Genomic DNA, 13,435 nt, shown 5'->3' on the forward strand with positions numbered 1-13,435 from the left:
TGGTAACAGAGATTTTACTTTTCCTTAGATTAAAAAATGGCTTTAAAAACAAACTCATAGGATGGAGAACTTCTTCCAAGAACTCTTTGACAAGGATGATCCACCAATGTGAAGAAAATCTAAATATTTTTTTCATGACCACAGAATCTGCAGAAGCATATCTATGCACGAAATGTATGGCTCTCTCTTTTAAAGAAATAGTCTAGCACATTTCATCAACAGTAGCCATTGGAATACACCACTATGCCCATGAAATATATCTTTGCTTACTGTGTTAATTTGCAAAGTGTTTTCCTGCTTGTGCAATGCCAACCGAGTTCTATCCAAGAAAGTATAGTCCAGAATTTTTGGTAAGGACTGAGGGGGGGGGGGGCGGAAAGAAGTCAATAAACCACTAGAGAGATCTGGCACATGGCACATGCTACACTGCAAGTCAGTAATGTTTAAGTTAGTTGTTTTTCGATGGATAGATTGGATAGGCCAGGCCATGTGGTCTTTTTCTGACTTCACTCCTTAGGTTTCTATTTTTCCTTTCTATATCTTACTCCTAAAGGATCATGTATCTCACCAGCATTTCCCAATTTTTCTCACATTCTCGCCTGTACCTAAGGCCAAGAATGCTCTGTCCAACAGAATATAAGGTTAGATAGCACCCTGCAGCCAATCTTTGAGGTGGCTTCAATATATTCCAGATCTTCAGTATATAATCTATGCACGATTGAGTATTCCCAGAGGAAAATTTGAAACCAACAGTAATCCTCAGAGACTTCTAGAGTTAGTTCACTAGAACACCTGAATAAAGAGGGGTTTTTTTCTCTCTCAAGCTTGTACGTAAGTGGTTCCTTTTTTCCCCCTCTTGGGGGTTGAACTAAAAATTATCAGAATTTTAGATATTAGAAATTCAGATGGTTAAAATGGACTCTAACAAATTCAAACTTTTATTATAGCTCTAGTTTCTTGAGCACCTACTAAATAAGCTAACAACCTCTTAATATTTAAAGTAAAGCAAACTCTTACCATATCTGTAGTTTAATTCTCTTGCCATCTAACTCTATTGTTCTAATTTTAAAATCAATACCTGCAAGAAAATAAGAACATTTTAATAAAATAATTTTTTGACAAAAAGCATCTAATGCAATATAATTTTAGCACTTTAAAGCATGGCAAGAGCTTGGCAATAATAATGCATATAGTTCTGCATAATGTTAAAAAAATAACAAAAGCTGGCTTTTACAAAGTTGTTTTAGAGGTTTCTACAGCGGCCGGCGAGTTAAATGCTCCGACGCTCATAGAATTCCTATGAGCGTCAGAGCATTAAACTTTACCACGATTTTGTAAAAGACGACCAAAATTAAAAATAGCAACACACCAATAATGCATCTCAGTCCAACATACCATATACTGTTTACTCTAATATAAACTGAGATTTTTGGACCAAAAAAATAGGGGGTCTCTGTTTATATTTGAGTCTTGATCTTCCTTGCTTCTGCCCCCTCTCTTTCCGATACATTGCTCTCCCCCCTCCCCAACATTTCTGTTCCCGCCCAGCACTTCAGTCCTATCACCTCCTTACCCCCTAACCTGCATTTCTGTTTTCTCTCCCGCCCAGCACCACCTCCCCACCTGATGACCAGCACATCTGTCCCTCCCCTTGCCCAACTGGCACTATTCTTTTACTGTCTGAAGCTGAGGCCAATGCTGTGTGTTGGGCCGGAACAGAGCCTTGGGTATTTGCGCATGTTCAAGGCCTGCTGATTCCTGACCTCTCTGAGAATCTCGGAAAGGAACCAGCAGAGGCCTTGAGCACACGCAAATGCCCAAGGCCCTGCTCCGGTCCAACACACAGCATTGGCCTCAGTTTCAGACAGGAAAAGAATGGTGCCGGTATGAATAGTGCCGTTGACCGGAGAGAGGGACAGATGTGCCAGTTATCAGGTGGGGAGGTGATAGGACTGAAGTGTCAGTCAGGTGGGGGCATAAACAGAAGTGCAGGTTAGTGGGCAGGGAGGTGATAGGACTGAAGTGTCGGTCAGGCAAGATCGGAAACAGAGGTGCTGATTAAGGGGGAGAGAGTTGTAATCTTCAGAAAGGATATTTTGATTTATATTGTTAGCAAACATTATAGATGGGATAAAAAGGATTTAGAAGGTTGGGATCTGGGGTTGGGGTATTGGACTATGCAGGATAATTATTGTTGTCTTTGTTAATTCAAGTCATTGTGATATGTTTATGCTGTTATTGCTCATTGACCATGATATGGTCTTGTCAACAAATGATTTTATCAGCTCATTCAATTTAACATTGCATGATCTCTGTTTTAATTCATTTATCCATTCATGAGGGAGGGGATATCACTCAAGACCTCTCATGTCCTTTATATAGCATGTCCTCACAATGTAGTAGGGATAGGGCATGTTTATTAGGAGGAAGGAGACACAGATATCCATCTCAGACCACCTTTTCTTTGAAATTGTAGTCACCATGCTTAAATAAACACTTACCTAGCCAAACAGAGGAGCGAGCAGTATAATTTGTGCACTGCAAACTAATATGATGTACAATTAATGTAAATAGGAACCGGATCATCAGCTGCATTTTGCCATTCACAAAGTGCAAAATGATAGACACAGATTGGACTAACAACACAGAAAATAACACTAGAAGTAACACCAACAACATACACACAGAAGCAAACCATCAGCCTTAAGAGAACAGTTGGTAATTCCAGTATGGAGAGAGAGACTTCTAAAATATTAGGAATAGGGAATCACTTAACGTGGATCCTGAAGGAAAATACGAGTTAAAATCCCATTATTGTGAACAGTTTATTCAAGATTTTGCACCCTGGCCACTGCACTTTTTCGGAACTTTCCATATAAACTCCTGAAGATCTAAGTTTTTTAAGTGCAGTTTTTCCTCTTCTTACAACTGCTACCTTATAACATTGTTAGAAATACTGTACAGTACTAGCATATATAAAGTGGTGCTGCATCAAAAGAAACAATCAAACATTTTAAAAGCCATCAAGCTATGGTTTATCTAAGGCAGGGCAATCAGGCAGGTGCCATCTGTCACAATAAATTAAGGTGAAGGGGGCACACGTTGGGAGACCAGACCTCCCCAGCTACAAAAATATTTAGTTGTACCATTGGATCAAAAATTAAAAAAACCGTGATGAAACATTGAAAACAATTTGTGTGCAACGAAGCAGCAAAGCTTCCTCCTCAGACCGTCACTTCCCGAAAGCTGTCATTCTCACATCGGCTCCAGAGTCCATCCGGACGAGCAAAAGTCACCAGTGTCTCCTCTTTATCCCGTTCGCAGTCACATGTATACATAAAATTAAACTACATAACAGACATGGATTAAACAAATACAAACAAGGGACACGTTGGTTTTATCTCGTCACAAACTGGTGTCATTAGAAAACTTTCCCAAAACTAAGGGCACGTGAAATTTTGAGCGTTTATTTTTGATAAATTGTTTCAAAACAATTTAAAAAATTCAAACCAACAAAAAAGGTTTACAATATACACACACATACAGTTAAAAAACAAATTTTACGTTAATCACAATCAACCCTCCCACAATACACATACTTCCTTTCACCAGATACCTGCTTTTGCTATTCAAACATGTTTTTTTTTCAAATAAAAAACTGCAATATTAAAATCTTGCACAGCTTGGAGACGGAAAAGCTGACCACTCTTTTCCCTCTCTTTGGCTGAGATAACAGGGTCGGGGCGGGGATCTTTACTAACTGCTCCCCCTAACATTTTATAAAGGCGGGAGGACCTTAAACGGACGAGAATGTTCCAGTCAGTAATTCTGATACTTTCTCCTCGGTAACGACCGGCGCACGGAGCTTCCCCTCCCCCTCAACGGTGGAATCGGGGAAGAGAACCCACCTCTCCCTCAATTTCTGGAGAGAAAAAGGGAGGGAGTCTCAACCACTCACCTATGGTGGAGATAAACGTGGAGTTAAAGGCATCCTCTGAGAAGCGGAAGAGCACGCAGGTCTTGCCCACGCCAGAGTCGCCAATAAGCAGCAGTTTTAAACAGGTAATCGTACGTCTTCGCCATATTACACAGGTTTCCCCCTCCCGCCCCCCTCCCTTTCGTCCCCACCCACCTCAGAAACAGGAAATAGCGGCTGAAACAGGCAACTGGCCACTGTAAACGCCAATTCTCGCCGCCGTTCGCTCGATTGGCTTCCTTTCGAGCCCCGCCCTTATCGTCACTGTGGAGGGAATCCCGCCCTTTTTCCTGCCGCCTCACAGGCGAAAGTAGACTTGACTCCGTGAGGCGCGGAGTAAAAGCTGCCCAGCGGTCTCTGCGAACGCCCTATTTCGATTGGTTGAATCTTCCATCGCTTAACCGGCCTAGGCCCTTTGATTGGCTTGTGTTGTCGGCTGCCCAGCAACTGTTGTTTTAATAAAAGGACTACTATGGACAGGGGGAGGAGAAAAGTGAATTGCTTGGAGATAAAAAGCGCGTCTCGGATTGGCAAAGCAACGAGTACCCTGGAGTCCGATGACTTCACTCGGGTCATAGCTGTCACGCTACTACGCAGGCGCAGGGAGCTTGCAGAACAGTCTTGTGGCATCTTGATTCTAGGCTGACACGTTTTAGATCACTCCTTGATGAGGGGAGGAGGAAATTGTAATATTTGTAGTCCTGTCTAGCATTTTTCGTTTGAAGAGTGCAACAGGAAATAGGATGTTCTTTGGTTTTGTTTCATTTCCTTCTTAGCATGCTCTACAAACAGGGTTGTTCAACGTAGGTCCTCAGGGCCGCAATCCAGTCAGGTTTCAAGATTTCCCCAATGAATTTGCATGTCCTGCTTTCATTGTATGTAACTATATCTCGTGCATATTCATTGGGTAAATCCTGAAAACCTGACCTGGCAAGGGCTGAGTTTGGATCCCCTACAAGTCTACAGGGTTGTCAACTTGTTTATGATTTGCCTGATAGTTTGGTCCAGTTCTGGCTTTACTTCTTGCTTGCATCAGAACTGAATCAATTTGGGCAAATCTGAACAAACGATTGTGGACCCCTTGTTGGTGGAGTGGTATAGTTAACTACCTCTAGATATAAACTGGTGCAAGTGTCATGGTACCTAACAGGGTTCCCAAATAACTCCACGCAACCAAGGGATTCAACAAGAAAAGAAGTATAAAGTTTATTGAGCAGAATTTTGTGAAGAGCACTAGGTAAGTTCTTCATGGAAGTACCAATTTGTAAGGCTGGATAGCATTCAGTGATTAGTAAGCTTTCAAAGCTAAACAGGATGTTGTATTTACCATTTAAAGTTCATATAACCTTAGGTTAAATGCAACAAGACACAAAACTGTATCACATGTCTATCCCTAAACCCATATGACTACTGAAACCCAGTGTTTCAACTGACCACATTCTATCTTCAGATCAAGTTTTATTAAAGATTGATCTTCAGATCAAGTTTCTTAAGCTTTATTAAAGCTTAACTTTCCTAAGTGGTTTACATCATACAATATTAAAAATTAATACACAAAAAAAATGATTAAAATAATTAAACTAGACAGGATACAAAAGGGGAGAACGTATGGTTACATTGCTTAAAAGAATTGAATGAGGGAGGATAAAAACACAAGGGCATGCGGAATGACTTGGATTAATCTCCGAGTCTAGACTTCATATACATTTTTAAAGAGAAAGGTCTTCATATTAGATTCCTGCCTCAAAGTTGTTGGGAGAGTTCCATAGCGTGGGTGCTACCGCTGAAAAAATTGTTTTGCAAGTTGTGTTGTAAAACAATTGTCAGATGGAGGGAATTGTAAGAAGATATTGTTGGGATGATTGAAAAGTCCCTCTTCTCGTGTGGTGGTCACCCCTACACGCTAGGACAATGGTCCCCTGTCCACAAATACCCTCAAGCACCCTTCCTACAGGTGTCAGCAGATTCATATTCCACAGGTATGCCTTAGGACAGATATACCACAATGCATATTATCATTAACTTTAATGCACAGATCTGAAGTGTGTCTTCCTAGGATTAATGTGGCCTTGTACAGTACATGTGTGTGTACAAAGTACAGCTGCCCAATTCAGGAAAAAAAAATTTGATTTGATTCGATTCAGCCTATTGAATCGATTTTCCAATTCGATTTGATTTTCCTGCCCAATTGGGTGTTTTTTAAAAACATCCTGGTGGGTTTATTTTATAGTCTCTTCACCCCTTTTATAGCCTCTTCACCCTCTTTGCCATCTCCTAACCACACTGGCGCCGTGGTGTAAACAAAATAAAGAAACAAAAATGACTTTTCCTCTCTGTTAAATCCTAGCTCACGTTTGCGGTCTAACACCAGCTCTGGCAGGATACACGTTTCAAATCTGACATATTGTAATCACAAAACAGAAAATACAATTAGTTTTTCTACCTTTTGTTGTCTGGTCATTATTCAAATCTTGTTGATTCCAGGCTCTGGTTGTCTTCTGATAACTTGCTTGCCAGGGTCTCTTTCTTTCTTCTTTCTCCATGCTAACCATCCATCTGCCATCCCTGTCCTCCCCTTCCGTTTCCCTTCTCTCCCCCGGAGGTCTGGCATCTTTCCTTTTTTTCGTCTCCCTCTACAGATCCACCTTTTCTTAATTACCCTTTTATCCAGCATCTCTCCCTCCTTCCCCACCACCCCAGGATCCACCATCTCTCCCTTTCTGTTCCTTTCATCCCTAAATCCCATTGTCCACCATCTCTCTTCCTCTCCTCTGTTTTTAGACCCATTATTTCTTCCCCCCAAAGTCTGGCATATGCAAGTCTCTTTGAACTCCCTCCCTCCCTCTGTGTACTTCTATACTAGGGCCCCCTCCCCTGAATGTCTGCACCCCCCTAAAGGCCTGCACCCCCCCCCCTGAAGGCCTACACCCCACCCGAAGGCCTACATCCCACCCCACCCCTGAAGGCCTGCCTGTCCCTTCTGAAGGCCTGTACCCCCACTAGAAGGCTGCACCCCCCCAAAGGCCTGTACGCCCCTGGAAGGCTGCACCCCCCCAAAGGCATGTACCACCCCCCATGAAGGCCTGCACCCCCTCCCCCCAGAAGGCCTGCACCCCACTCCTGAAGGCCTGCATGTCCCCCCCTGAAGGCCTACACCCCACCCCTGAAGGCCTGTACCCCCACTAGAAGGCTGCATCCCCCCAAAGGCCTGTACCCCCCCTGGAAGGCTGCACCCCCCAAAGGCATGTACCACCCTCCCCCACGAAGGCCTGCACCCCCCCCCCCACACACACACAAAGGACTACACTCCCCCTCCCACAAAGGACTATACCCCCGGAAGGCCTGCGTGTTCAACTTATCTAAATTCAGCAGCCTGCCCTGCAGAAGATCGCCGCTAGCTCTAGCGATCTCTGTCAGAGAAGGGGCGGAACCGCTGCAGAGAGAAGACGACTCGGACATCATATGGCATCTTACAAAGATCGCTAGAGCCAGCAGCAATCTTCTTCTGCAGGGCAGGCTACTGAATTTAGATAAGTTGCTGCGGGGAAGCCGGCACTAGCGGGGAAGCCACTTCCCGATTGACCCTCATTCGCCCTCTAAAGCAGGAGCGGCAGGCCAGCAAGAGGCAGTGCTGCCGCTCCTGCTTTAGGGGCGAGGGTCATTCAACGAATCGAGAGGCCGATTTTTTTGCGTGGTAAATCATAAGAACATAAGAAATGCCTTCACCGAATCAGACCTTAGGTCCATCTAGTCCGGCGACCCGCACACGCGGAGGCCAATCCAGGTGTTCCCTGCTGAAGACCTTGTTTACCCGTATCCCTCAATTTGAATCGAGAATCGGGCAGCACTACTACAAAGTATTACCAGTCTAGTAGAGTCTTTGTAAACATTGCAGCTGTCTTGCATTTGGTACCATGATCCTCGGCATCTGCATCTCCATTGGCCGCTGAAGTCAGCTCATTGACTCAGGCACTATGGAGCTCCTACTACTCTGACTATAAACAAATCAATAAAGGAAAACCCTGATCTAAAAAAACAAACAGGACTTGGCAAAGAGAGAGGGAAGGCTAACTAAATGCAAAAGAGAAAAAGGGGGTTCCTACTGTGTTTCCCCAAAAATAAGCCCTAGCATGATTTTCGGGTAGATCCATCAAGCGCAGTATCCTGTTTCAACAATGGCCAACTCAGGACCCAAATATCTAGCTAGATCCCAAGAAGTAAAACACATTTTATGTTGCTTATCCTAGGAATAAGCAGTGGATTTCCCCAAGCCATCTCAATAATGGCCTATGGACTTCTCCTTTAGGAAATTAGCCAAACCTTTTTTAAACTCCGCTAAGCTAACTGATTTTACCATATTCTCTGGCAACAAATTCCAGAGTTTAATTACACATTGTGTGAAGAAATATTTTCTCTGGTTTGTTTTAAATATACTACTTAGTAGCTTCATCGCATGCCTCCTAGTCCTAGTATTTTTGAAAGGGTACACAAGCGATTCACATCTACCCTTTCCACTCCACTCAGTATTTATAGACCTCTGCCATATCATCCCTGAGACATCTCTTCTCCAAGCTGAAGAGCCCTAGCCACTTTAACCTTTAGTCGTACCATCCCTGTTATAATTTTCATCACCCTTCTCTGTACCTTTTCTAATTACATTAAATTTTTTTTGAGATGTAGTGACCAGAATTGCACACAGTATTCGAGGTGCAGCTGTACCATGGAAAGATGTGAACTAAAGATATCCAAAAGTTCAAGGATCACAAACTATTCTGTGAACATAATATAAACAATCTCACAAAACATCAACCTAAACTTTGACTAATCCCCAAGACCCTCATGTATGCATCTAGTGTTCTGTGCTTTCTATTGTGGCAAACAGTGCTGCTGTGAAATTTCCTCTCTATGATGCACACTCTGCAAATATTACCCCAACTTTGAAATTAGCATACAGTATATACATTGTATATGTCCAACCACTTAAAAAAAAAATTAGCTTCCTCAGAAACGAGAAAGATGAGCAAATCTAAGACCCTGCATTTTATTACACCGTTTTCAGATAAGTATGGTACATCACATCTGCTTTACTCATACACACAAATTTAAGGACAGGATGTATTCTGAGCCTACATACAAGTTTTTGCTTACATACTACTCTAGAGCAGTGGTTCCCAACCCTGTCCTGGAGGAACACCAGGCCAATTGGGTTTTCAGGCTAGCCCTAATGAATATGCATGAAGCAAATTTGCATGCCTATCACTTCCATCATATGCAAATCTCTCTCATGCATATTCATTAGGGCTAGCCTGAAAACCCGATTGGCCTGGTGTTCCTCCAGGACAGGGTTGGGAATCACTGCTCTAGAGAATCAGAGGCACTGTGAACACAACATTCCATCTACTGCAATATCAGAGGGAATTTGTCTTTGACTCCCAGTCAATGACTCACTGCTACAATAGCTGAGTTAGGGGAGATTATAAAAAGCAGCAAAATACCTTGGGTAGTTGTGCGTGAAGGCTTTTGGTATTGCTACCTAGCCAAGACCAGTTTTGAGTGTTGGAAGGCCAAAGAAACCCGTCAGGCCTAAATATAATTGAAAATGGCCTAAATTAAAGCAAATAAACGCAACATACTTTTTGTGAGTGTCAAAGACTTCAAACGCTCACTCACGTGTGGGACCGCACTGCTTTGGTATGTTGTCAGCTGTGCCGGTCCTCTGCCCTCTCTGATATCAATTCCTGTTCTGGGGAGGAGGACCGGCACAGCTGACACAGTGCCAGAGCAGAGCAGCCCCATGCAGAAGTGACTGTTTAAAATCTGTGAGCAACACTCACAAAAAGTATCAGCGATTGCTCATGCACTCACATTATAGGGGTCAAAAAAAACCCGAAAAAATGGAAGGTAAACCTAATAATACAACAGCAAAAAAACCTCCCAAACCCCAAGAATAGTAACTGGACAAGGGAGAGAGACAAGAGTAGGACCAACCACACTACATACTACAATTAGTTTTTAATACACGGGAGAGCCCTCAGTCACACAGCCACCCACTGGAAACACAGTGGAACAGGCTGTCACTTGGCTTACACTCAAAAAAGTGTTAACTGTGAAACATCCCCGGGCTCTACTCCGTGATTTTTTCAATAAAGTGCACCCAACAGTGCTAAGTGTGAAAAAAGATATAAATAAATCAAAAAAACACACTTTACCATTCACTACAATTGTCTCTGCCCCTTGTCCAGGGGGCCAAAACGTCCAAATCCAGCAAAGCAAAAAATACCAACAGGAAGTACTTAGCTCCTCCGTGGAAACAAACAGCCAGCAAAGATATTATTCGTCCAACGGGACTCCGTTTCGGGGGTGCACACCCCCTTCTTCAGGAACGGCTGGACTGCGCTGAGACCGACTCAATCATCCGGCACAGCAATCCATGCTGTGCCGGATGATTGAGTCGGTCTCAGCGCAGTCCAGCCGTTCCTGAAGAAGGGGGTGTGCACCCCCGAAACGGAGTCCCGTTGGACGAATAATATCTTTGCTGGCTGTTTGTTTCCACGGAGGAGCTAAGTACTTCCTGTTGGTATTTTTTGCTTTGCTGGATTTGGACGTTTTGGCCCCCTGGACAACATAAGAACATAAGCAGTGCCTCCGCCGGATCAGACCATAGGTCCATCCCGCCCAGCAGTCCGCTCCCGCGGCGGCCCGAACAGGTCACGGCCTGTCTGAGTCACCAGAAGGGGCCCCCTTGCCACCTTGGTTTCCCATTGAGTCCTATCTTCCCATCGAAGTCCTAACCCTCCGGTCTTGCACATGCACGACCTGGTTGGATTTCTATACTTATTACCTGGTTAGCTTTCTATACCTGTGTTACATCCCAGCACCTCTCTCAGTATCCCACGATCCCCCTATCCCTCAGGAATCCGTCCAATCCCTGTTTGAATCCTTGTACCGTACTCTGCCTGATCACTTCCTCCGGTAGCGCATTCCAAGTGTCCACGACCCTTTGTGTGAAAAAAAACTTCCTTGCATTTGTTCTGAACCTATCTCCCTTCAGTTTCTCCGAATGCCCCCTCGTGCCTGTTGACCCCTTCAGCCTGAAGAATCTGTCCCTATCCACCCTCTCTATGCCCCTCATGATCTTGAAGGTCTCTATCATATCTCCCCTGAGCCTCCTTTTTTCCAGAGAGAAGAGCCCCAGCCTATCCAACCTCTCGGCGTATGGGCAGTGTTCCAGACAAGGGGCAGAGACAATTGTAGTGAATGGTAAAGTGTGTTTTTTTGATTTATTTATATCTTTTTTCACACTTAGCACTGTTGGATGCACTTTATTGAAAAAATCACGGAGTAGAGCCCGGGGATGTTTCACAGTTAACACTTTTTTGAGTGTAAGCCAAGTGACAGCCTGTTCCACTGTGTTTCCAGTGGGTGGCTGTGTGACTGAGGGCTCTCCCGTGTATTAAAAACTAATTGTAGTATGTAGTGTGGTTGGTCCTACTCTTGTCTCTCTCCCTTGTCCAGTTACTATTCTTGGGGTTTGGGAGGTTTTTTTGCTGTTGTCTCACATTATAGGGAACATAGCATTAGATCCTTCTTCCAACATTCGCAGATCTCATGTTTTCTATTCTCTCCAGTGTAGCTACTCTGTTGCACATCTTCGTGTCATCTACAAAAAGGCACACTTTCCCTTATAATCCTTCAGAAATATCACTCACAAATATTTTGAACAGAATGCACTGGTGTAGTAAAGGGGGGTACGGTCTGCCCCGGGCACGGTCTTTGTAAAGGATGAAGGAACCTGTCCTCCTTTCTGACCCCTCTGCCAAGCACTTGCGCCCCTTCCCTTCCCTCTCTTTAATTTTTCTTGCGCGAGCAGTATTATGAATTTTCGGCCTGCGTTAGTGTCACCTCTTTGACATCACTCCCGAGCCCTGGGCCTAGGAAGTGATGGACACGAAGTGGGCAGCAAGTTTGTGCTGTTGCTCTCACCTGGAAAATTAAAAAGGTACGGGGGAAGGGGTGCGCACACGTGGTGGGGGGATTGGGAAGGAGTGGGGGGCAGGGTGGTGCCACTTATCCTCACTCTGACACTGGTAGAATGGGCCCCAATATCAATTCCTGAGGCACACCACTACTCACTTTTCTTTCTTCTGGGCAAATTCCATTCACCAGTATTCTGTTGTCGGAACACAATACTCTAACTCCCTCTTTTACTAAGATGCGCTAACCGATTTAGCGCATGCTAATCGCTAACATGTCCATAGACTAACATGCATGTGTTAGTGTTTAGCACGCACTAAATCAGTTTGTGCACGCTAAATCGGTTAGCGCACCTTAGTAAAAGAGGGGGTAAGTGTTGGAACTAATGTGCGGTATCAGGACAAAACAGAATTCTCAGATGTCTGTCAAGGGGTTTCTTGTTATGAGGGCTGGAAAATTCTCTGCTTCAGAATTGGCTGCTGAAAATTCTGTCAATTTGTATAAAAGTACAGTTCAGATGCAAAAACTGTTCAAATTATTTTTTAAAAGTATTTTTCTATTGAAATAAGGTACTGACAGAGGTGTATGAGGAACCAGTGCCTAGAAAACATACCCGTCAATCTTTTTTTTTTTTTAATTCTTTATTCATTTTTAAACTTTCATCAAGTGTACAAAAATTCATAATAAACACAATTAATCCGAGCACTTGAACATCTTATCATTATAACCTATAAATACAAATGTAACCCTCTCCCCACCCTCCCTCAAAGCCCATTATTCATTATAAGATCATATACTTGAAACCCTCCCCCACCCAATATTTAATGGTGTATAATTAATAGAAAAATGGCATTTAATCATGACAAAAAGATGTTAATGGCTCCCATATTTTAATTAAATTGTTATAATTTCCATTCTGTACCGCTAATGATCTTTCCATTCTATATATGTGACATACTGAATTCTACCAAAAATTAAAATTAAGCCTACTATGATCTTTCCAGTTATTAGTAATATGTTGGATGGCAACTCCAGTCAAAATCATTAAAAGTTTATTATTACACAATGATATCTGACTCTTTTTTTCTCATAGACATTCCAAATACCCGTCAATCTGATATTGACATACCCGTCAATCTGATATTGAGTGAGATTTTGGGGGTTGGTTTTAGTTAGGGATTATCATTGAAAAAAAATGTGTTTAATTTTATATTGTTTTGTTTTGGATTTAAAGTATGTATATTGTTTTATTTTCTCTTCCCTAACCCTGTGGTTGGTAGCATGGAATTTTTCTACTTTTTGAGATTCCGCCATACTTGTAACTTGACTTGGTCACTGTCGGATGCAGGATAATGAGTTAGGTGGGCTTTAGGTATGGTCCAGTGTGGCAAGTCTTGTTCTTATCTGTTTCTTTTTTAACATACTTTAATTTTTCTATAGTATGTGCATGAAATGGGTAAATTTGTGCATAACTGTGAATTTTCT

The 13,435-nt window shown here is 43.0% G+C and overlaps 1 protein-coding gene across 1 annotated transcript in view; it reads right to left on the bottom strand.

Moving 5' to 3' along the window:
• Positions 1 to 4,083, bottom strand: part of RAB8A (RAB8A, member RAS oncogene family) — a 73,936-nt gene extending 69,853 nt beyond the window's left edge. The window contains 3 exon segments of the mRNA XM_033957274.1: positions 1,018 to 1,078; positions 3,959 to 4,055; positions 4,057 to 4,083. Of these exon segments, the coding sequence (XP_033813165.1) occupies positions 1,018 to 1,078; positions 3,959 to 4,055; positions 4,057 to 4,083 (185 nt within the window).
• Between the last annotated feature and the right edge of the window lie 9,352 nt (positions 4,084 to 13,435).

This window comes from Geotrypetes seraphini, chromosome 8, assembly GCF_902459505.1.
Source record: "Geotrypetes seraphini chromosome 8, aGeoSer1.1, whole genome shotgun sequence".
Taxonomy (NCBI): Eukaryota; Metazoa; Chordata; class Amphibia; order Gymnophiona; family Dermophiidae; genus Geotrypetes; species Geotrypetes seraphini.